This window comes from Schistocerca americana, chromosome 3, assembly GCF_021461395.2.
Source record: "Schistocerca americana isolate TAMUIC-IGC-003095 chromosome 3, iqSchAmer2.1, whole genome shotgun sequence".
Taxonomy (NCBI): Eukaryota; Metazoa; Arthropoda; class Insecta; order Orthoptera; family Acrididae; genus Schistocerca; species Schistocerca americana.
In genome coordinates, this window is record NC_060121.1 from 946256283 (window position 1) to 946283184 (window position 26902).

A 26902-nucleotide genomic window follows, 5' to 3' on the forward strand; every position below is an offset into this window, starting at 1 on the left:
AGAAGCTGCATAAGTATTCAGTCAGATCTCAATAAGATTTCAATGTGATGCAAAAATTTGCAACTTGCTTTAAATGTTCAGAAATGTAAAATTGTGCTTTTCACAAAATGAAAAAAAACCTAGTATCCTATTACTATAATGTCATTGAGTCACTCTTCAAAATGTCCGTCTTATACAAATACCTGGATGCAACACTTTGCATGGATATGAAATGGAATGAGCACATAGGCTTAGTAATGGGTAAAGCAGGTGGTAGACTTCAATTTCTTAGCAGTATCCTGAGGAACTGCCACCAGTCTACAAAGGAGATTGCTCATAAATCACTTGTGTGTCCAGTTCTGAAATATTGCTCAAGTGTGTGGGACCTATACCAGGTAGGACCAAAAGGGGATATTGAACATATACAGAGAAGTGCAGTATGAATGGTCACTGGTTTTTGTGATCCATGGAAGAGTGTCACAAAGCTACTGAAGGAACTGAACTGTAAGAATCTCAAAGATAGATATAAGCTCTCATGAGAAGTCTACTAACAAAGTTTCAACAATCGGTTTCAAATGATGACTCTAGGAATATACTACAATCCCCTACATATCATTCACACAGTGATCTTGAGGATAAGATTAGATTATTTACTGCACACACAGTGGCTTTCAAACAATAATTCTTCCTGTGCTCCAGAAGTGAAAGGAACAGAAAAAGACCATAGTAACTGGTACAGTGGGCTTTACCCTCTTCCATGCACCTCACAGTGATTTGCAGAATATAGATGTAGATGTATATGTGGATCACAAAATATGTCTCAACAAAACATACCACTACGACAATAGAAGGATGGTAGGAAACTGACTAAAATTCTCCCTCCAAGACAGGAAGCATAAGGAAGTTTTGAATGAAAGCAGCAAAACAGGAGAGGAGGTAAAGTCTGACTGGGCACAGTACTCCTCATAGTCCCCAAGAGATCTGTCCTTGGTCTGTTGCTACTTCTCAAATATATAAATGAGCTACCTGTGTCATACAAAACATGCAAGTTCAGTACATTTTCTGATGATACAAGAATTGTGATAAAAAATGGACAGTTCACTAGTCTAGAGGCTGATGTCAATAAATTACTAACTCTTAACCTGGTTCAAAATAAATTCACTGTCTGTAAGCCGGAGCAAAATTAATTATATCCAGTTCAGTTTGGAACTCGAATTCCCACAGGAGATACCTACTGTACAAGACAGTCAGCAATTAAAAAGGGTACACTGCATCAAAATCTTAGCTCCCTGCATAAATATCAGTTTAGCTGGGAACATCCTATACTCCAGGCTACAAAAACATTGTTCTTGAGTATTTTTGCCACAAGGACTATCTCATGTATTGACATACCAGTATCACAAAGTTCACTTACTTTGGGCTCTTCCCTCTTTCTGCAGAAAAATGTGTCCAAATTATAACAATATTATGAGAAGGAAAGTTGTTACTCACCATGTAGTGGAGATGCTGAGTCACAGATAGGCACAACAAAAAGCCTCTCACAACTTTCCTTCTCATAATATTGTTACATTACATCTTGGATTTTCTGTTGCCTGATTTTTGTTCAAATTATATGGTTCCTGCCTTGATCTCCTTAAGAAACTTGGGACACTTACTACACTTTCCCAATATATTTAATCCATTATGAGCTTCATTATTAACAATCCTGTGCACCTTAAAAGCAATTAAATGTACCATGATCACAATAAAAGAAATAAGGCTGATCTCCACTGTGATCTCAAAAATCTAACTCAGGCACAGAAAGATGTACAGCATTCCACTATTAAAACATTTAATTCATTGTCAAACAACACTGAAGGTTTATACATGAGGGTTATCTGGAAACTAAGGTTATGAGGCATGTAGCTTTAGCATTGAATGTTCATGAGGGATGTTGGCACCATTGTCATGCACTGGGAAGGCAGCAGAAGAAACAGGCATTCCCAACGATCAGTATCTCATTGATTAGTGTTGTGGTGACTGCTAGAAATGAGTATTCTCATTCTGGCTCCTGCCAAGTATGAAGTTCACGCTGTAATTCGCTACCTAGATGCTAAGGCATAAATGCTGCTGTGATTCGTTGTGAAATTGTTTCAGCTTATTGAGAGGATGTAATGTCAAGGCAGCATGTGATGAAATTGGTATGGAATTTGCATTTTGGAACGATGGAAATTCATGAGGAGGGCAGAAGCGGAAGGTCATCTGTTGTGATAGGTGATGTGGTGCAGAAAATTGAAGGTCTTCTCTCTGATTGCCATTCGACAATTGATGACCTGCATACAGTTTGTCCAAGCATTTCACAAACTGCTGGTCATGAAATCATAACTGATCAACTACTTTATTGCAAGTTGTGTGTATGATGGATGCCAAGGATGCTTACCGAAGCACACACAAGTAACAGAGTGAATGCCACTTGCAATTTTCTTGACCACTTTGATACTGAAGGTGAAGCTTTTCTCAACTTTATAATGACAGGAGATAAAACTTAGGCTTATCGCCATACTCCAGATAGCAAACAACAATCAAAGCAGTGGCACCATACTCATTCTTCTTCACCCAAAAAATTCAAAACTCAGCTAACAGCAAGGAAAATCATGGTGTCAGTGTCTTGGGACAGAAAAGGAGTTCTGCTCATTGATTTTTTGGAAAGAGGTGAAACAATAATTGATGCAAAATATTGTGAGACCATAGAGAAACTTTGCAGAGCCATGCAAAACAAATGTCATGGGATACTAACAACCGGAGTCTGTCTCCTCCATGACAATGCACATCTGCACACCACTCAAGTGACACAAGAGTTGTTGACTTCATTTGGTTCGGATGTTTTGTCACCCCACTCACAGCCCCAATCTTGCAGCTTATGACTATCATCTGTATACTAAATTGAAGGAAAACCTCCAGGTAAAACACTTTTTGGAGACGTCTATGACACAGGAATCAAAAAACTCATCCCATGGATGAAAAAATGTGTCATCAGGATTTCCCTCCAGCGAGTTGGGTAGGAACTTGGTGAATGATATGCCTCCATTGGTTTCTGTCTTGGTATAGCTTTTCCCGGTCCACTACATCCCATGTTACTCCTCTCCTCTTAAGATCTTCCTTAACCTGGTCTGTCCATCTCTTTCTAGGCTGCCCAATTGGTCTTCTTCCTGGTAACTGAATCTCCAAATACTGGCATGGAGTTCGAGTCAGGTGCATTCACTTCAAATGATCGAACCACTTCAGTCTCAAAGCACTCATCCTCTCCTCTGTAGTCAATGTCACCTGCAGGTCTCTCCTTACATAATCATTCCTGACTCTGTTTCTCCTAGTTTTTTTTAGAGCTGACCTAAGGAACTTCATTTCACATGCTTGTGTTTGACTCTCTTCTCTCTTATTTATGACACGGGCCTCTAGACTACACATCATGATTGGCAGGAGATAAGTTTTATACATGGTCTGTTTGGCTCTTAAAGGGACTTCCTTGCCCCAAATCAGATTTTGCACTTAGTGGAAGAAGATAGCTCCTTTTGTTATTCTGTTTAAGACTTATAGTCTGGAACTTCCATCGAGTGATATGAAGCTACCCATATAATTGATGCTTTTCACGCATTCAACCTTCTCCCCCTCCAGTATGATGTTACAAGATGTGGGTGTCCTGCTCATCTTCATTGCCACTGTCTTGTTCCTACTCACAATTAACTTGAATTTTTAAAATTTTGTGTTCCTGTAATCTAGTCTCCTCTGAACCTCCATTTCCTTCTCTCCCCAAATGGTGATGTCATCAACAAAAACAAAAGCATTGAGATCTTTATTTTCTTCTTCCTTGATTTCATTCATGATTGTGTCCATAAGTGTAATGGAAAGTAAAGGGGAGAGCGAACTGCCTTGCTGAACACCTCTCTTTGTCTTAAACCATTTTGATCTTCCACCTCCTACTTGTATACTGCTCTCACAACTATCATACAGCATCTGGACTTTTTTAATTAATGAATCAGGAACTTTATGTTTCCTCAAGCATTCCTGTATTTTATCCCTTGGTACACTGTCATATGCTTTTTCCCAATCCACAAATACTACTATCAAGTCCTTTCCTTTTTCCCAATACTTCTCCATTAATTGATGGAGGGTGAAAATGAGATTTATTCTTTCCCTATTACTTCTGAACCCATATTGTCATTCCTCTAATTGGTGTTCTAGAATTTTCCACAGTCTTTTTTCTATGATCTTTTTCATTCTCTTAAGGCAGTGTAATAACAGTGTGATTCCTCTGTAGTTGGTGCAGTTCTTTCTACTACCTTTCTTGAACAATGGTATTATAATTCCTTTTTTCCATTCATCCAGCAGTTTGTTTTCTTTCCATATCACCTCTGGCACCCAGTGTAACCATTGTACTCCACGGACTCCTGCGCCTTTAATCATATCCGCTGTCAGCTCATCTACTGTAGCTGCCTTCCCACTTTTCATCTGTTTCAGGGAATTCTCAGTTTCTAACCAAAAGATTGATCCTCCTCCTCCTCTAATTCAATGACTTTGGTGTCACTTTCTTGTGCACCTTCCCCATTCAATAATATTTCAAAATAATTATTCATCTCTTCTCTGATACCTTCCATGTCTCTGATAATACCCCCATCATCTGTTTCAATCGCTTTTATGTCTTCTCTTTCAGATCTTTTACTTTTCAATAACTCGTATAGCAATTTTTGGTTCCTTTTGCTATCCTACTCTAGTCTCTGGGTGAATATTTCCCAACTCTTCTCCTTTTCTTCTTTTACAATTCTCTTTGCTTGGAGTTTCTTTTGTTGGTATTCTGTCTCCAGCGTTGTCACCTTGTGTTCCTCTTTTGGCACCAGCCCCTGGTTCTGATTTCTTTTTTCCAAACTCCATGTTTTTCTTTGCCATATTACGTTTTTTAATTGTGTCTTTTACTGTATTGTTCCACCAACTGATTTCTTTGTCTTTCACTCTAGCCATTGTTTTGCCACATATCTGCACAGCACTCTTAACTATTGATGTTTTAAATAGGTTCCACTCTTCCTCTACACTACTCCTTTTGGTTTATGGCAATTTTTGTGATACTAGATTATGGAAACTTTTCTTATTTTCTTCTTCTTTCAATTTCCACTCCTTAATTTTTGCCATTCTTTGTACAGCATTCAAACTTTTCATCTTATAATATAGCTCAGCTACTAGTAACCTGTGATCACTATCCAAGTTCTCACTTGGTATGACTTTAGTGTCCCTTACTTTTCCTCCAATTAATTTGTCTGTTAATATATAGTCTATAATTGTTTTAGATTTGCCATCCCAGCCATATCTAGTAACCTTATGGTTATCTTGTTTCTAGAAAAATCTATTCTTCACTAAGAGATTGTGGGGCAGCGGGTAATGTTTGTTAATTTGTTTGTTCATTGTTTTCCTCATGCGAGCCTGGCAACTAATTTTGTGGCCAGTCAGAAAGCAAAGGGAAACATACTGACCTTAGTTTCCAGTCTGCACAGCCACATTCTGGTCCAAGAAAAAAAGTTTCTATTCTCTCATTTCCTTGCGGGATCAGGACTATGATTTTAAATAAAAGTATGAAGTGCCAATCAAAATTATATTGCATAAAGTTTCTAACATACAACACTTGGAAATTCACTATTGGCAATTGAAAGCAAGTCTTTCTATTCTAACAGCACATTTAGCAGTTCAGAGGCGACATCTATGGTACATTCCTACCAGATTGTCTTTCGCCCTGACTAAAAATACTCAACTGAAAATTTGCAATAAATGTTCAAAATTAATGCTCACCATAAAAGTGGAAATAAAGTCACCACTTGCCATGCAGAATTGTAATTCTCATGGATGGCACACTAACAGTTACTCTGGCAAATTCTAAATGATCCAGGATGGTGTACAGTCCTCGCAAATTCACTATCTGTTTTTACCACAAAATATGTGCTTTGACACAGTTTGGCTCTGGCGTCATCCGAGGCAGAGCGAGATCCGATATTTGACAGACATGAATCTTACAGTAGCTGAATGCAAAGTGAACCTTACTACTGCCTCTCGGGCTGCATTTATATAGGTGCCGGAGCAGACGGCCGAGGCAACATCTGTTGTCTACAGCTTTGTGCATACTGCAGCAGCTTCCGAACGACCACTTTCTCGGGCACATAAACTTAAATATAGTTACAAATTACTTCAGAAATCTCGTAATTTTTATTTTTATTCAGTTGTTTGCAATCCCCAAAAAATTTCAAAAAATGGCTCTGAGCACTATGGGACTTAACAGCTGAGGCTATCAGTCCCCTAGAACTTAGAACCACTTAAACCTAACTAACCTAAGGACATCACACACATCCATGCCTGAGGCAGGATTCGAACCTGCGATCGTAATGGTCGCGCGGCTCCAGATTGAAGCGCCTAGAACCACTCGGCCACTCCAGCCGGTGAAAAAGTTTCAGCTTGCTAGAATGAAAACTTTGCCTTCAAGAATTTTTATAGTGGAACTATTGGTAGATCATTACCTCTGAACTATATCTTTACTAGAACTTATGTCAGCAGTTATTAATACTACAACTCTCAAATTTAATATAGCCCTGTCAGTTGGTATCTTTTATCAGCCACTTTAACCAAAATTCTCTATCATTAAAATCACAGGTACTTAATCAACAACAATTGAACACATTTTAGTTACAAAATTGGTTTTTTATTTAATTACTCAAAAACTATAAGAGGTAGCTTAACATGGTCTTTCAGTTATTATTTTTGGCGTGAACTGAAGCATAAAACAAATTTTCATGCTTTTAAGTCCATTATTTAGCATCTCTGATTTTTCCTAAAAATGTAGATTCCAGTGTTAACTTTTGTTCTATGGTTTTGGAAACCTGCACCACTTATTTATGAGCTCTAACTGCACCTTCTGACCAAATTCTGGCTTTTTAGCTTCATTATTTAGTGCCACTTATTTTTCTCTTAAAACGGCATTTTTACGTAAACTGTTGAGTCTAGAACATTAGGACTTGATATTTGAAACATTATAAAACTAAACTATATTTTAACAAAGTTTTGAACATAATTTTGATTTTTAATTTCATATTCAATTGTGGTGCAATACTTGCATGCTACATGCAGACGCGTTAAGGTGATGTGGCGCTACTAGCAGTGAACTGGGGTAAGTCCCGGCGCACTCACTCACCTCTGTATCTCACACATGATATAGTGCTTGCTTTGCTTCAAGATGAGGAGCCAGATGAAGTGTGTCCTACAACAAACTATCATTAGCCTATCTCTTATCCTATCCTAAACCTCTCATTTTTCCTTACCATTATCAACTCTTACCAGCGATATGGCAAAGTCTTTAATGGTAGCTACCATGGAGAAGAACATCTTTGGTATGGCCCAGCTGGTGAAGGAGGCGCCCTTTCCCTCCTAAGGGCAAATGAGGGGTGGAACCACTGCCTTGTGGTGAAGAGGGATCTTCAAAGGCTGAGGGAGTAAACCCTGAAAGAAAATCCTGAGATTCGTTAGGCTTAGCAGGCCAGAAGATGACAAAAAGTTGTCATTGGTTTCAATAAAAGGACAAGCCTTGGATTAACTGTACTATGTTTTATGTAATGTACATTTGTAGTCTTTAACTCATTACACATACTAGCATCTCACCTCTTATAATGGATTATGGATTTTTGTTCATGCTAACTCCATGTAATCATGATTGCAACAAAGTTGCAGATATCTGTCAAAACAACGATACCTTAAAATGCAATTTATTGCTCTTACTAGAGACAGCTGATATACTAATTGGTGTAATAATTTCAGACATGGCCTACAATGCTGGAATCACTGTAATTGTACTAATTTAAATGTTCTATTATTTTAGCTATTGCTATCTAATGATGTGCAAGTATGTTATACTGTATACTGTTATCACAGTATCATAATTATATCAGATAAAACTTGACTCATTACATTTATGTATTTATCCATCCATGGTCAATATCTATTGTATGTCGACCTGCTTAGCTGGGTGGTAACGTGCTCACCTCCTATGCAAGGGGGCTTGGGTTCAATTCCTGGCTCTGGTGGAGATTTTATCCACTCGGGGACTGGGTGTTGTGTTGTCCTCATCATCATTTCATTGTCATCACTGGCATGCAAGTTGCCCAATGTGGCATCGAATGAAATAAGACTTGCACCTGGCGGCCAAACTTCCCCAAATAGGAGCCTCCTAGCCAATGATGCCATATGCTTATTTCCATTTTTTGTCTATTGTATGGATGTAGTCAAAGGTAGCCTATTCATACTTCAAACATAGCCAGATATGTAATACACAAAGCTTAAACACATATACAGAGTATTACTTCTGTTATTTTCCATCTTTCATACAGTTGTCCTTGATCATAAAATTAATTGTCTAATGTGTACATGTGCACAAATAATTTGCAAGTAATTTTAAGCAATTCATTGTTGGAGAAAATACATTCACTATCAGTATCTAGGCTGTGCAGAAGCATTTCAACTGTCAAAATGAAGATACTCTGGTTGGTTCAATGTCAAAAGATGGCTTCAATTTGGAAAAGAGCCAACTGAATCTGAATTAGAAAAAGAAGTTAAGCTGTTGCAAGAGTTGTTTGTGACCATAAATGCAGACCACAAAGTTATCATTGATAAATCTGTACCAAATTAGAGAGCAAACTTCAGGGTTTTGTCTAAATTTTCTTTCCCACTTTTTTTTATCTTCATAGTTTTTTCTCCTTCTTTTAAATGTGTGTTGGCAATACTTAACATATTAATTCTTGTTTTGTTGCATTTTTACAGTTTTCTCAAATAAATGTGCCTTTGATACAGTTATTTAGGGTTTTAACTGTGGTTTTCGTACCAAAAAATAAATGACAGTGGGATCTGGTCTCACAAAAATTAATGCGCTGAGCTCTCCTGCAACTTTTTTAATGATTACATCTTCTGGCTATTTTTTACCAACAAGATTATGCCAAAACTAATTGTGGAATGGACATACAGAAAGTGTATTCCTGTAGCACATGAGCTGCTTTGCACCAAAGTCATTGTTCATGGTGTGTAGCATGATCTTGCAATTTGCTTTCAAAATATTGTAAAATGCTCACTCAGTCCAGTTTAAATGTTAATCAAGATCCATTTGTTTATATACATTTTATAAATGTGGCTTTCAGTTTTAGATTCATACTGTTGGGCTTTCTGTCCATATAGAAACTCACACTTTTATCAGATTAGACATTGTAAAAAGAGGATGGTTGTTTGTACTGAGGTTAAAATTGGATGTGATAGTGAAGTTTTCTGATCACACATAACAGGTCTAGGTGAAACCAAATTAATTGTTGAATGTTATTACCAACTATCTGACTCTCCTGTTGCAGTTCTAGGGTCATTTAAAGAAAGTAGTGTCAGTTGTGCATAAATACCTAGATCATACAATATTAGTTGGTGGTGATGTTAACCTACCAAGTGTAAAGTGGGATGGTATGGATTCATTGGAGGGGTCACAGACAGACAGGCTTGTGAAGTACTTCTGAACATGCTTTCAGAAATCTATTTTGAGCAACTAGTTTGGCAACCCACATGCAATGGAAATATCTTGTACATTGTAACTACAAACAGGCTGGACATTATCGATGGTGTCAGTATCGGGACGGGGATTAGTGAGCGTGTTGTCATCATAGTGACCATGGTCACAAAAGTTAATAAATCAGTCAAGAGGGCTAGAAGAGTATTTCTGCTAGAAAGAGCAAATAAGCAGTTGTTAGCAACTCACTTAGGCAATGAACTGCAATCATTTAGTTCGAGAATGATGGGCACAAATGAGTTATGGGTGAAGTCTGAACAGATTGTAAATTGTGCTGTGGAGAAGTATGTGCCTAGTAAGTGGAATAAGGATGGAGAAGACCCACTGTGGTTTAATAATGAAATTCAGAAAATGTTGAGGAAGCAAAGGCTGTTGTACTCTTGATTCGAAAGAAGGCACAAAATGATGACAGGCAATGATTAGTAGAGATTCCTATGTCTGTGAAAATATCTATGCACAAAGCATACAACAGCTACCACCATCATACCTCGGCTAAAGATCTGGAGGAGAACCCAAAAAAATTCTGGTCCTATATAAAATCACTAAGCAGATGTAAGACTTCCATGCAGCCACTTTTTGACCAGTAGAATACAGCAAAAAGAAGGCCAATGTTTTAAATTACATGTTTAAAAAATTGTTCATGCAGGAGACTCATGCAAACGTACTGTCGTTCAACCATTGCATAGAATCTTTGTGGATGGCATAGTAATAAGCATCCCTGGCATGGAGAAACAACTGAAAGAGTTGAAAACAAATAAGTCATCAGGTTTGGATAAAATCTCAATTTGATTTTACAAAGAGTACTCTATGTCATCTCTCAACCAGTGCAAAGTGCCAAGTGACTGGAAAAAAATGCTATTGACTCCTGTATATAATAACAACAAAAGTACAGACCAATATCCTTAACACCAGTTCACGGCAGAGTCTTTGAACATATTCTGAACTCGAATATAATAAATTTCCTAGAGACCAAATAGCTCATGTCTGTGAATCAGTATGGCTTTAGAAAGCATCATGGGAAACCCATGATATACTGCAAACTATGGATGAAGGGTACCAGGCAGATTCCATATTTCTAGATTTCCGAAAAGCATTCAACATGGTACCCCACTGCAAGCTGTTAATGAAGGTGCATGCATATGGAATAGCCTCCCAGGTATGAGACTGGCTTGAAGACTTCTTAAGTAATAGGACCCAGTATGTTGTCCTTGATGGTGAGTGTTCATCGGAAACAGGGGTAACATCAGGAGTGCCCCAGGGAAGTGTGATGGGACTGTTGCTGTTTTGTATGCATATAAATGATCTGCAGACAGGGTGGGCAGCAATCTGCAGTTGTTCACTGATGATGCTGTGGTGTACAGGAAGATATCAAAAATAAGTGACTGTAGGTTGATACAAGATGACCTAGTCAAAATTTCTAGTTGATGTCATGAATGGCGGCTGGCTCTTAATGTAGAAAAATATGAGTTAACGTGGATGAGTAGGAAAAACAAACCCATAACGTTCACATGCAGTATTAGTAGTGTCCTGCTTGGCACAGTCATGTTGTTTAAATATCACTGCAAAGTGATATGAAATAGAGCACGCATGTAAGGATTGTGTCAGGGAAGGCATATGGTCAGCTTCACTGTGTTGGGAGCATTTTAGAAAAGTGTAATTCATCTGTAAAGGAGACTGCATAGGGATGCTAGGGTGACCTGTTCTTGAGTACTGCATGAGTGTTTGGGGTGTACACCAGGTCGGATTGAAAGAAGATGTCAAAGCAATTCAGATGCAAGCTGCTAGATATGTTACCAGTAGGTTCAATTAGTGTGCAAGTAGTACAGATATGCTTCAGAAGCTTACTGGGAATCCCTGGAGGGAAGAAGAACCCTACTGAGAAAGTTTAGAGAACTGTCATTTGAAGCTGACTGCAGAACGATCCTACTGTCACCAACATATATTTTGCATAGGGACAGCAAAGATAAGGTATGAGAAATTAGGGCTCATATGGAAGCATATAGACAGTTGATTTTCCCTTGCTCTATCTGCAAGAAGAACAGGAAAGGAAATGATTATTTGCGGTACAAGGTACCCTCCGCCATGCACTGTGTGATGGCTTTCAGAGCATGTTTGTAGATGTAGATGTCACTGTAACATTGGCAATTAAAAAATGTTTAGCATTAATTTGAAGTTTCCTGTGACACTAACCACATGCTTGATGGTTTCTTCAGCTTTGTCCCTTACTAATCCTGGTGACTCATTATTGATCCAAATGTGCTTTAATTGGTAAACAGTAGTGTTTTCCCCTGCGTTACGCTCTGAGAAAAGTTTACATATTTTAGATTGTTGCTGTTTCTCTCACAAGTCAAATGTAAGGAATGTAAGTGTTTGATTTTGCTGATGAGGTGGTAGGGAAGTGCAGATTTCCTTAAATATTTTCAGTTTGTGTTTCAGCATAAATTTATATTTTTGGAAGACTTCTTCAAATCTGATGCTAAATACCAACAAGAGACATGAGATATTGTGATTCATACATGTTCTTAAGTTTACTTCTTCCTTTGTTTAACTGTTTGGCAAACTCAAACCTTTTTGTATTACACAAAGAAATTCTGTATGTGAGTATTTTACTTGTACTTTTTACTGTTATGTTTAATGTCAAAACCTGGAGGAATAGTCTGAAAGACCAAGGTTATCTAGAACATCACAACTTTCCTTCTCCATGTCAGTTGGTATATTATCAATATTAGAGGCTAAATGAAATATATTTGACTGTCAAAAGGGCAGTCTTATGTAAAGCATCTTATAAAACTCAAAAAATTCTGCTCGTGTGTAATTTAGTGTCCAGACACCCATATATGACACAGAAACTGTGCAGCAAAATCAGAAAAGCTGAACTCTGCTTTAAAATGTTTCTTTACAAAGAAAAGCCATGAGTACTGTTTTAGTTCATTTCTCACATGACTGCAGATAGTATCATTAACATTGAGAAACTACTGATATCACTAAAATTGAATGAAGGCCCCGAGCCCAATGGGGTCTCTACCAGATTCTGTACAGAATGTGTGACTGAGTTAGTCCTTAATATACAACTATGCTTAATAGATGAAAGAAAATGCAGATCACACATTTCTACGAGTGGGATAGCAGACACAATACAAAACTATTAGCCAATGCAATTTACATCCATATGTTGTAGAATCTTAGAACATATTCCAATCCCAAACTTAATGTAGTATCTAGAACAGAATGTCCTCCTCAGTGCCAGTAAACACAGACTGAAAATATCAGTCTCGTGAAAGCAAATTCACTCTATGTTTCACATGACATTCTGAAAGTCATGGATCAAGGCAGTCAGGCAGATGGAGTATTTCCTGCCTACTGAAAGGCATTTGACTCAGTACTAATGAACACTTATTAATGGAAGTGTGATCATATGGGCTATCAAATCAAGTTTGAGACTGGATTAAGGAGACAGATGTGAGTTTATTGGTGGGATACACAGGAAATACCATCAGTTAAAAAAGTTGCAAGGCTCTTGTGTGATCCAGTGCACAATAGTGTTTACGTGTGTGGGATTCATTTGAAATAGGACTAACAGGAGACACTGAACATATACAAAGATGAGTTACACACATTGTCACATTTTTGTCTCTCAAAGGGGAAAGCATCACAGAGATGGAGAAAAACCTAAACTAGCGGATGCTTGAAGATAGACACCAATCTCATGAACACCTGCTTACAAAGTTTCAAGCACCAGTGTTAACTGAAAAATCTTAGGATGTACTGCAAACCCTTACATACTGGTCTCATAAAAACTCTGAAGATAAGCTTAGACTAATTACATAATGCAGACAGGCATTTATGTATTCGTTTTTCCTGTGCTCCATATGTGCATTAAACAGGAAATACCATTACATGTGTTACAATGAGGATTACCCTCTTCCATTCAGTTCACAGTGGTTTGGAATTCTCCATGTATACATGTATGTGTCGATGTACAATTTAGATGCTGTGTTTTTAGATATCTTAGTGCCCTAGTGAATCATTGTGATACACAATTAGTGTGTAAGATATTGTTGAATATCTTTCACAAGTGTGTAAAATATTCAAGACTGTTTACATCAGAGAAAAATTCAGTAAACTAAATGAGATCTTTGTGTATCCTTGTCCTCATTATGGATGGTTCCCTCCCATCATGTGGACTGAATGACCTGCCTTTTCTTTTAACCCTTAAGATCCCAGGTGTGGTTTCACAGACTGCTAGCATTTACAGTTACTCTGTTGCTAATGCATAATGGTGGGGCAGGAGATTACAGCATTGTCTGGTTGTTATTTCCCAAAGCTGTCCACCTGCTTAGCTGGGTGGTTATGTGCTCTCCTCCCATGCAGTGGGCCCAGGTTCGATTCCCGGCCGGGCTGGAGACTTTCTCCACTCATGGACCATGTGTTATGACCCAGCAGATGAACTTCCCCAGATGGGGCCTCCCATCCAACAGTGCCACACGCCCATTTCATTTTTTTTCTTTTTTTTCCTGATGTTGCCATGGTGTCCTTTGTCAGCAGCCACTTGAATGTGATGTTGACCTATACTATTGCTGCTTCTTTCATTCTAGTGGTCTCTGAGACCACACCTGTAACTTTGTGTTACGGATTCAGTAGCCAGGTCTTTGTCTACTGTTCATGTTTAATGGACAATGACTTTGAGGATACTGTTTTAAAATGGTTTGAGGTCAGTTTAAGAAGTCATGTTGGATCAGATAGTGGCAATGAAACGGAAAGTGAACATAATACAGCACAGGCAAAGTGTGAAAGTGAAAATAAAACTATTTTGCCAACTGTGAATTCCTTGATGAAAGATGTGATCAAAGTGATAAAGACAGAAGTCTGAGCATTGAATCTTTAGCTAGAGGTTCTGCTAGAAATACATCGAAACAAATATTGCTCCTCATCAAAGCCTCTTCAAATGATGGCCAGTGGCATTATTTTTCCATATGTTGGATATAAGTGGGATGAATGTGTTTGTCCTTCACAGCTCCTACAAAGACAATACTCAGGTGAACTGCTTTAATTTTTAAAAAAACCTTGTAAATTCATTGGTGACACCACAAAGAAAAAGCGAGCCAACAAGACTCTCATACACTGTGAACTTCATGCATCCTTCACCGTGCTTTGGGTGTAGCAGACCCAACAATAGAATTTGTTATAGAACAATTGGAAAAACACTATACTGCTCCACCTGTGACTCAAAAAAGGAGAGAAAGATACCCTATGTTTGCCATTGTTGCAAGAAGCCAATCTGACTTGAAATCTCTACAGAAAGTTCCAGCGAGTGTAAAAAAAACCTCTGAGATGGAAAACTATACATCTAAAGATACTAGTGTGATTTTAATTTTGTTGAATTTTTTGTGATGGTTTTTTATGTTTTTATCATTACATGTGTGCATGTAATAATCAATAATAATATAACAAAAGTAAAATTTTGAGTGCAGGATATTTGAGTTTTCATAGCATTAGCATTATTATGTAATGTTATGTTCATTTTGTGTAGTTTTCTATTTAAATGTGCTTTTTTCATGAAAATAAACTTTAAAATTTATTTGAATATATATTTTTTGTGTGGTATTAATTTACACATTTACATAAAATATGAAATGTTCCACTAAAGTTGCTGAATGCAATTTTAGTGGATATTTAAATATAGCGGTCACTCAGACCACACATGGGACAGTGTATGACAAAAAAATGACCTTATAAGCTAAGGGTAAACATTCACCACTCTATCTTCCTTTCCTCCATGATGAAGGAACTATAAGTTCTGAAAGCTATATAGTGTGTCCTTTGTACTTTTATTATGATTCTGTTGGCAGTACTGTTCACTTCACATCTGGAAGATAATAATTTATTCAAGAATGTTTTGCAGAAAGTTAGTGTTTAAATAAGAATTTCCCTCTTAAGGTTAGAAATTATGTCCAAGTCTTAAATTCATTTTTTAATAAAAATATCCATATGATCATTGGGAGAATGGTAATGTTGGGAACAACTATGTTTTTTCCTTTTCTGACACCTTTTAGTAGTAGTGTTCAGACTTATTGTCAGTTAGTCAAACGGCAATATATGGATTGTGCACATTGTCTGATGAGGCAAAGTGTGGCATGTACAATAAAAATGATGTAATTGTCTCTGAGACAACAATAGTGACTGCAACTCAAGTAGGTGGCGTGTATCTATTACAATGAGGTGACAAAAGACATCAGATACCTCCAAGTATCGTTTTGGAACACCTTCTTCCAGGTTTAGTGCCGCAGCTCAACATGGCATGGGCTTAAGAAGTGATTGGAAGTCTCTTGCAGAAATAGTGAGCCGTGCTGCCTCTATAACTGTCCATAATTGCAAAAGTGTTGCTGCTGCAGTATGTTGTGCATGAACTGATCACCTGATTGTCTCCTGTAAATGTTCAATGGGACTTATGGCAGGCAATCTGGGTGGCCAAAGCACTTGCTCAAATTGTCCAGAATGTTCTTCAAACGAATCACAAGCAGTTGTAGCCCAGTGGCATGATACCATTGTTTGGGAACATGATGCTAATGAATAGCTGCAAATGTTCTCCAAATAGCCAAACATAACCATTTCCAGTCAATGATCAGTTCAGATGCACCAGAGAATGCAGTCCATTCCATGTAAACACATCCCACACCATTATGGATCCACCACCAGCTTGCGCAGTGCCTTGCTGATAACTTGGGTCCATGGCTTCTTGGAGTGTGTCACACTCAAACTCTATCAGCTCTTACCAACTGAAATGGGGACTCATCCGACCAGGCCACAATTTTTCAGTCATTAAGGGTTGAATCAAGCTGGTCATGAGCTCAGAAGAGATGCTGTAGGCATTGTTGTGCTGTTAGTAAAGGCATTCGAATTGGTTGTCTGCTACCATAGCCCATTAGCATCAAATTTCTGTGTACTGTCCCAATGGATATGTTTGTCATATGTCTCACATTGATTTCTGCAGTTATTTCACACTGTGTTGATTTTCTGTTAGCACTGAAAATTCTATGCAAATACCATTGCTCTCAGTCGTTAAGTGAAGGCTGTTGGCCAGTGTGTTGCCCATGGTGAGACATAATGACCGAAATTTGCTATTTCTGACTCACTCTGTGGATCTCACAATGTTGCATTTCCTAATGATTTCTAATACTGACTGTCCCACACATCTAGCTCCAACTACCATTCTGTGTTCAAAGTCTGTTCATTCCCTTCAAGTGGCCATAATCACAGTGGAAATCTTTTTGCATGAATCACCTGAGTACAAGTGACAATTCAGCCACTTCACTGCCCTTTTATACCTTGTATAAGTGATATTACTGCCATCTGTATATGTGCATATCACTGTCCCATGACTTTTGTCATCTCTGTGTAAATGAAGTCTGTCATGATCCAGGTACTGTAGAAATCATTTATGAATCATAGTATCAAAGATTGGGCCATATGAGTCATGTAAGCATGCATTTATTAAAGGCAAAAAATGGCTAATAGACTGATTAGATGAATATCAATTTGGATGTTTGTATCTCTTGCATAAAAGGAAAACAGCCTCAACAAACTTTTCCTCATACATGAAGTTGAAGAGCAAAAGATCTACTTGATATAGCACATACAGATATTTGTGGACCACTGAGGATGCCTTCGTGAGAGGAACATGTTATCTTCTCACTTTTATGGATGATCTGTCAAGGAAGTCATAAGTCAAATGCTAATATCACCAAAAGAAGTCTGTACTACTTTCATTTATTTCAGATGACGAGTAAAAAATGGAACCATTCACAAAATTAAAATACTTTCATCAACATCTACATCTAGATCTACATGGATACTCTGCAAATCACACTTAAGTTCCTGGCAGAGGGTTCATTGAACCACCTTCACAATAATTCTCTATTATTGCACTCTTGAACAGAGCACAGAAAAAGAAACACCTATGTCTTTCTGTGTGAGCTCTGATTTCCCTTATTTTATTATGATGATTGTTTCTCCCTATGTAGGTTGGCGTCAACAAAATATTTTCCCATTTGGAGGAGAAAGTTGGTGACTGAAATTTCATGAGAAGATTCCCCTGACAGGAAAAATGCGTTTGTTCTAATTGTGCCCACCCCAAATCCTATATCATGTCTGTGACACTCTCTCCCTTTGTGATAATACAAAATGAGCTGCTCTTCTTTGAACTTTCTTGATGTACTCCATTAATCCTATCTGGTAAGGATCCCAGGCTCCATAGCAGTACTCCAAAAGAAGATGGACAAGTGTAGTGTAGGCAGTCTCTTTAGTTGATCTGCTACATTTTCTACATGCTCTACCAATAAAATGCAGTCTTTGGTTTGCCTTCCCCACAACTTTTTCTAGTTGTTCTTTCCAGTTTAAATTGTTTGTAATTGTAATTCCTAGAAATTTAGTTGAATTTATGGCCTTTAGATTAGAATGATTTATCATGTAATTGAAGTTTATTGGATTCCTTTTAGCACTCATGTGGATGGCATCACACATTTGATTTTATTTACAATTTTCACACCATTCAGATATCTTTTCTAAATCATTTTGCCATTTGTTTTGATCTTATGATGACTTTACTAGATGATATATGACAGAATCATCTGCAAATAACCTAAGACGGACACTCAGATTGTCTCCTAAATCATTTATTTAGATAAGGAACAGCAGAGGGCCTATAATACTAACTTGGGGAATGCCAGAAAGCACTTCTGTTTCACTCTATGACTTTCCGTCAGTTACTATTAACTGCGATTTCTCTGACATGAAATCACAAATCCAGTCACATAACTGAGATGATATTGCATAAGCAAGCGATTACACTACAAGCTGCTTGTGTGGTACAGTGTCAAAAGCTTTTTGAAACTCCAGAAATATGGAATCAATTTGAAATCTCTTGTCTATAGCACTCTACACTTCTCTTTGAGGTGATTCATAATGTTTGAACAGATAGTGGAAAGGAGTCTGTCAGTCATTGTATGAAGTGACTATTAAAGGTGAATGGAACCTGACTTGAGACAACGATTCCATACACACCAGAAAAAATTAACTTGTGGAGTGTGTGAATCAGATAATAACTGAAATTGCAATTTTGATATTGACAAATACAGGACTAAGTAAAAATTTTGGCATGAAGCCATAAATATAGCAATTTATCTAAAGAATATATTTCCAACAGAATTGGTTCAAAATATTACTCTTGAAGAATTATGGAGTTATTTTCAAATAAATCTGACACATTTAAAAAAAAAAAAAGGTCCATGGAACTTAAGTTTCTTGCATATTGTGATGATTCTAATGCATACTATCTAACTGATCCAAATTCACAAAAGACAACTGTGAAGGTCCATGATGTGCAAGTCATCAAAAATTCAAAATGCAACTATGGGAACATCATGAAGGATAATGGGACTGATGATAATGTCATGGACAGTGCTCCGCCAGCAGCATTACTTAACACTGTTGAAAAAGCAGGGGAACCAACACGACCTATTGTTGCTGATGGAAGTGCAGTTTATCTGGAACTAGGAGAAAGTGTCACTGAGCAGACAGTGAATGGCAACATAGATAGGCACATTGAACCTGTGCAGTTAGAAATTACAAAAACATCATGTCAAAGGAAAAAGAACCCCAAATATTTTAATAATGGTTTTGCTTGTGTCCTTGAGCCAAATTCACATAAAGGTGCACTGAGTCATCATGACTGTGACAGAAGGAAGCAAGCCTTAAATGGTGAATGTAAGTCTTTACTTGAAATTGAAACTTGGTCTTTGACCAATCTACTGTCAGGCAGAAAGGCAATCATCCAAAATGGGTATTCAAATTCAGAAAAATGTCTCTTGGTGATACTGATGGTTATAAGGTTGTTTTGTTGCAAAAAGTTATTCCAATATACTAGGAGTGGACTTTGATCTCAAAGGCTTTTGATTGTGTAAATCATGAAATTCTGCTAGACAAGCTCAAGTATTATGGCATGAGTGGGACAGTGCACAAATGGTTTAATTCGTACCTAACTGGAAGAGTGCAGAAAGTTGAAATAAGTAGTTCTCATAATATGCAAAGATCAGCACATTCCTCAAACTGGGGAACTATCAAGAATGGGGTTCCACAAGGGTCAGTCTTGGGTCCTTTGTTGTTCTTAATATACATTAATGACTTGCCATTCTATATTCATGAAGAGGCAAAGTTAGTTCTCTTTGCTGATGATACAAGTATAGTAATCACACCTGACAAACAAGAATTAACTGATGAAATTGTCAATACTGTCTTTCAGAAAATTACTAAGTGGTTCCTTGTAAACGGACTCTCACTGAATTTTGATAAGACACAGTACATACAGTTCCGTACAGTGAATGGTATGACACCATTAATAAATATAGACCTTAATCAGAAGCATATAGCTAAGGTAGAATATTCCAAATTTCTAGGTGTGTCCATTGATGAGAGATTAAATTGGAAGAAACACATTGATGATCTGCTGAAATGTTTGAGTTCAGCTTCTTATGCAATAAGGGTCATTGCAAATTTTGGTGATAAACATCTTAGTAAATTAGCTTACTACGCCTATTTTCACTCATTGCTTTCACATGGCATCATATTTTGGGGTAATTCATCACTGAGGAATAAAGTATTTATTGCACAAAAGTGTGTAATCAGAATAATAGCTGGAGTCCACCCAAGATCACCCTGCAGACATTTATTTAAGGATCTAGGGATATTCACAGTAGCTTCTCAGTATATATACTCTCTTATGAAATTTGTTATTAACAACCAAACCCAATTCAAAAGTAATAGCAGTGTGCATAACTACAATACTAGGAGAAAGGATGATCTTCACTATTCAAGATTAAATCTAGCTTTGGCACAGAAAGGGGTGAATTATACTGGCACTAAAGTTTGGTCACTTACCAAATAGTATCAAAAGTCTGACAGATAACCAACAAGTATTTAAGAAGAAATTAAAAGAATTCCTAAATGAAAACTCCTTCTACTCCATAGAGGAAATTTTTAGATATAAATTAAGAAAGAAAAAAAAAGAAAAATAAAAGAAAAAAGTTGTTATATTAACTTAAGTATGTTGTTAAATTAACTTAATTATGTCATGTATTGGAAAATTTGACTCGTTCCACATCATTACGAAATATCGTATTCATGATCCATGGAACTAGTATTAATCTAATCTACTCTAATCTGATGAAATGATTTTAACTGGTGTTCATCATTCTTCATTTTGTAGCCTTTTAGCTTTAGCAGCTGAAGTTCATCTTGACACCATATGTGGATGTTCGAACCACATTCCTGTGTGGTGATCATGATGATGCAGACTACATTTGTAAAACCAAAGGCTAAATGAAGAAGGGGAAGGAGACAAAGGTTTTCAAACTAAAGAAGACAATGTATCATCTAAAACAGGCAGCATGCATTTGATAATAGACATTAGATGTAGCCTTATGTGAAATTAATCTAAAGAAGTCAGAAAGTGATCCATCCATCTACTACACAATTGAGAAACAAAATATGCTCATTTTGGCCATTCACATAGATTACTTGACCATCTTCTAGAATCAAAATAACAGGTGGAAGGAAGAAGTGAAGAAAGAATTAGTGAATCAGTTTAGGGTGAGCATCGACATTGCATGTGTCTACCATGCACTTCTCGGTAATATGCAGAGTACAGGTGTAGAATGTAAGGAAAAGATAGATTGCTACTTACCATGAAAATGACACATTAAGTTGCAGACAGGCACAATTAAAAGACACTTACACATTAGCTTTTTACTTCTTCAGAAAGAGAAAGAGAAATGCACACACATTCATTCACAGAAGCAAACATACCTCACATACACACATGGCCATCACGTCTAGCAGCTCTGGTCTGAGCTGCCACAGATTACTGTGGCCGAAAGCTAAACTCTTAAGTGTCTTTTAATTCTACCTGTCTGCAACTTAATGTGTCATCTTTATGGAGTGTAGCCATCTATCTTTTCCTTACATTGTTGATATTCCAACCTGGAGTTTCCATAGTTTGTTTCAGTTTAGGGCTAAACGATTAGTGTTGATCAAAGCAAATATGCTGGGAACATAATCAAGAAATTTGGTATGGATAATTGCAATCTGGTTGCACATTTACTCGAACCTGGTTTGAAGCTATAAAATAAGGTGAAAAAATTTACAGATGAGAAAATTGGTGTTACATGGTATTCCTTATCAGCAAGTGATTGGGTTACTACTATATGCGACTCAATACACAAGACCAGACATAGAATACACTGTTATAGATTGTAAGTAGATTCAATGCTGATTATCAAAAAATCTATTGGATAGTAGTCAAATAAATAACGAGAAACATCAAAGACATAATAATTGTAGGTAGGGAAAACTTTCTGAAAAAGTGGGAAAGCTAAAACTGAAGGCTTCTGTGTGCTGATTACCTGTCAGATCTTGATCAGTGGGTAATCAATGATAAATTATATTTTTAAGTTGATTGGGACCGCTATTAGATGGATTTCAAAATGATGACAAGTGGTTGCTCTATCAACTACAGAAGCCAAATACATGGCCCTGCCAATAGCAATACAAGTAGCAAGGTACCTTCAGGCATTGTTCTGCGGATTTTGTATCAAACACAGCTAAAAACCATTAAGTGTGTTCTGTGATAAGAAGTGTTCTTGTACTGAGTCAGAGTGGTGTGCATTACACCTAAACAAAACACATTGACATGGGGTGCCGCTGTATTTGTGAGCTAATTAATGTGGAAAAGCTCAGTGTCAAATTGATCAATACTGACAAGTGACAAGCTGATTTTTTGACAAAGACTCCAGCAAATATTAATCATCAGTGTTGCTTCCAAGTGACTTGACTTTCAGAGTTCACAAATTACCCATCTAGAAAACTTGTTGGTGTGTTGACAACAACTGTGTTTTCTTCTTTTGTGACACCTTTTAGTGTTATGTTGTTTTCATCTCTGATCTCTCTCACAACTATCAGAGAATAAGTAATTTTGATCATCTGAGTTGCTGGCAACATGGTATATGCAAATTTCATTTATTACTAAGTCAGCTACATAATCTTTTAAAGGACTGATTGGAGTAAATATCCAATAGGTACATAGGTAGTTAGTGTTTGGAACAAATATGGCTTTCTTTTATCTATAGGTAATATTAATAATTAAACAATGGAAAATAAAGAATGGAATATAACAACATTATGAAAAGGAAAGTTGCTATTCACAGTATAGTGGAGATGTAGAGTCGCAGATAGGCTCAAGAAAAAGACTGTCACAAATAAAGCTTTCGACCATTAAGGCCTTCGTCAACAATAGATCACACACACACACACACACACACACACACATACATACACACACACACACACACACACACAACTCTTTGCCACAGTTTCTCGGTGCCATTCATGGGGACAGACAGCTTGTTGGGCATGACAACATGACAACCAACAAGCTGTCTGTCCGCGTGAATGGCTACTGACAAACTGAACTGTGGCCAAGAAACAAGTGGATTACCCTATTGCTGAACACGCTGCCAAACATGACATTCATTTCAATGACTGCTTCACAGCCTGTGCCCTATCGATCCTTCCCACCAATACCATCTTTTCTGAATTGTGAATTGTGCAGGTGGGAATTTTCCCCGCAACATGTTCTATGTTCCTGTAACCTTTGTTAGTCACTGTCCTCACCCATCCAGCCCCTTCCCTGTTCACATTCCAGCACTACACAACCTTCATTCCACTGTCACATCCAGTCGTTTTACTTCTCTCCTTTTTCTACTACTCCCCCCCCCCCCCCCCCCACCTCTCCCCTGCCTTCCATCTGACCTGCAGCACTTCACTGTCTGCCACCCCCACCACACTATCCATCCCCCTCTTCCTGCCCCAGCCTCCTCCTTACCCCCACCCACTCGCCACTCTCATCATCTGCTGGTCCTGATGTTCGCAGTGTGGTTTCACTTGCCTGAGACTGCACATGTGCGTGAGTTGCATTTGGTGTGTGTGTGTGTGTGTGTGTGTGTGTGTGTGTGTGTGTGTGTGATCCATTGTCAATGAAGGCCTTAATGGCCAAAAGCTTTATTTGTGACAGTCTGTTTGTTGTGCCTATCTGCAACTCAGCGTCTCCACTATATGATGAGTAGCAACTTTCCTTTTCATAATATTGCGATATTAAAAATGCATTTTATGATTGGATCAACATAACTCAAACTAAAATTGATAAAATAAAATAAGATAAATATGCCAGATGACTGTGGAAGAAGCTGCTTACTGTTTATGACAAGTGTTTTTTCTGAATTGCTAATTCTTATGATTTGTGATTATTTCAAGCTGGCAATTTGTCTTGTAGAGCAGTGTACACAATAATGAATTTATAGGAAAATGTTTGTTATTCTGGTTACTACTTAAGAATGATGGAAAATTCTCTTTCTTTTGCAGTCCATTCTACATTTCTACAAGGACTTAGATAACTGGTATCCAACATGGGATTCTCAGAAGTCTGCACTGGAAGTGGATTATGTGAAAGTATGGGCTGTGTAGTTTATTTCTCTGCCTTGGAAGTCTAAGTTATTTTTATTTATTAGAGGTTTATCATATTTCAAATTCAGTAAGTTTGTTTTCCAGCCAGTAATTTTCTTTTGGATATGCAATGAAATTAAGAAAATAAAAACTTTTTTTATAAATAGAACATTAGATTTCGGCTATTTTTGTATCTACATATAATAGTCAGTACTTGTATGTTAGCATTAAATTCTCTCATTGGAAGTCATAAATTTAGCTCAGGATTTCTGGAGATCCCCAGACTTCTGTTTTATGTCCATAAAAATGTGATAAATGTTTTTGTATTCCAGATAAAGAACTCCACATTAGGCTATTCCCAGACTACACAGACCACATATAAATTATTCACGATGAACGATGACAGCCAAAAACAGTTGCAGGCCGATACGTTTTATTTATTATGACAGAAAGTTTGAATTAACACAACTTTTAATAATTTTTTATGCGCTTATGTATGTATTCATGGATTTTAATATGCGCGAGTGTCTGGCACATACAAGTGCCCTCTCTCGGCGAAACCATCTGCCCTAGTGCTTTCACACTCTTGTCTCGATAGTTCATAAGCAAAGTAATGGTGCTAAACTGTTCGCTTTGGCGCTGTGCCTTAGTCATGTTGTACTAATGGAGAAGATGTTTCAATTATTGACGACGCCTTTGGCATAATTGTTTTATTAATCTCCATTACATGATGTAATTTCAGTAAGTAACTAAAGATTTTGTGCCTGTATTACTTTGGTAATTTCACTGTTACTTAAGCTTTTGTTTCTCACTTCCGATGCTATGGCTTTTCTAATAAAGTGTCTTCCTGTTCAGGATTTTTTACTTCTGATGAAGGTATATTTATATGTACCGAAACCTTGGTCAAGAAATTTTAATAAAATTTTATCCTGCAACTGTTTTTGGCTGTCATCCTTTATCGTGAAGAATTTCAACAGTTGCTGTTGCAGCCATGTTTAAAATTTTGTCATATAAATTATATTTAAATCTTGTCTTGTCATCTATAATGTCACATTTCATTTTAAAACATTATTTGTCATAAGTATCATCATCATGAATGTATTAATATGTGACTGTCAAAATGCCTTGGAACATTACACTTTCAGTATTGCTGTTGCAGATATTAAATACACCAAAAGAAGAAAAAATACCTTATCTTAAGCATAGCCAATATAACATCAGCAAGAATGCTCACCCATTGTGAATATATTATATATTTTCTACTTTGTAGCCTGGAGCAACCATCAGTTGTAAAAATGTCTTAGCTTTACAACTTTGGTAACTCATCTTTATTACACTGGTCAATGATGTTAAATAAAACATTAGTCAGATTCAGTGTGACCACATCCTGACTTAACTTGGGGGAATATATATACCAATGACCACCGCTAGTGAGTGAGGACTGCAACATCTGTGACGTGACCATTCCCAGCTTTGTCTGTGAATGGATGTGCTTCTTGTGTTGTGCTTGTCAATAAATTGTTTTTGTGTCTAATTGTTCCTGTCTCATTACCGGTACATTCATACTGTCTTGTAGTGAATTCTATCAAAGTGGTGAACCCAGGTGCAACCATGACACACAGTACAGAAATTTTCATCCTGAACTGCCTACTACACATTAACAATGCAATTATCTTTTGTTGGATTCTCAACACCACCAGATCCACACACCACTGCATCTGGATTAACCTCATGTGAAGTGCATTGACAATGTAATTACAGTGTCCAAACCCATCCAGTGATAAAATGTGAGTGCATCATAATGTTAAATGACACACCAACCATTGAATCAGCAGCCACCACACCACGACAATGACCAAAGACACACAACTTATCATTTGACCAATATTACCCTGTGAATTCACACCCAGTGCAGTGAATCAATATATGACAACTGTGTCTAATAACTACCACACCTACTACAGTGTATGTGTTGCTCAATCGTTCACATTTTCTGCGTCCACATCCCAAAACAATCAGTTGCTATCTATACATTGTGTACTGACCTATCAAGTGGAGCTCACCACTAACTGTGACATTTTTTACAAATCATCTGCATGTCACATGCTGTGTAATGTGTCTGAACTCCAGCCTGTCCACATCCACTGACACAAACTGTTGGGTAGGACAATGCTTCAGATTCTGCATTTGTTACCTCACCACAACATCCTGTGTTTTCAACACTGAACTGGCCAACTGTGATCACACTACTTCCAGAAGTTCTCATTCACACAAAATTATGTCTCAACCAAGACTGCCACCTTTCAGAAATGTACAGCCAGCACTATGGTTCGCCACAGCTGAATGGGTGTTGTGTTTGCCAAATATCATCAACAATGACACCAAATACATCAGACTCATCTTTAATCTCATGGAACACAAAGACTTACTCAGTAACATTATCTTGTCATCACCTAGCAAAAATAAATACTATACAACTAAGACAGTGCTGTTGCAAAGGCTATCAAAAACACTGGAGCAACAGCTACCACAAGCTCTACATAGTTAACAGCTCATAAACGAGATGCTATCACAACTTTGGCTCCATCTGTGGTCCACAGTTGACACGAATCTCATGACCAACCCTGCTTTGTGCACGCTCTGGATCCTCAAACTGCTGCAACAGTTACAACTAACGCTAATACCACATGAAACAAAATGGCTGGGGAAACACTTGGCTCTTGTCAATAGGTTGTTTATGCTATTACAGCACAAGCACCATACCCACACAGA

General features: G+C 37.4%; 1 protein-coding gene across 1 annotated transcript in view; it reads left to right on the plus strand.

Moving 5' to 3' along the window:
• LOC124607488 (beta-1,3-glucan-binding protein-like) overlaps window positions 1-24304 on the plus strand; it is a 128483-nt gene extending 104179 nt beyond the window's left edge. Inside the window, exon 9 of the mRNA XM_047139860.1 lies at window positions 24050-24304. Coding sequence (XP_046995816.1) covers window positions 24050-24151 — 102 coding nt within the window. The 3' untranslated portion in view covers window positions 24152-24304. The remainder of the gene's footprint in view (window positions 1-24049) is intronic.
• The last annotated feature ends 2598 nt before the right edge of the window (window positions 24305-26902 follow it).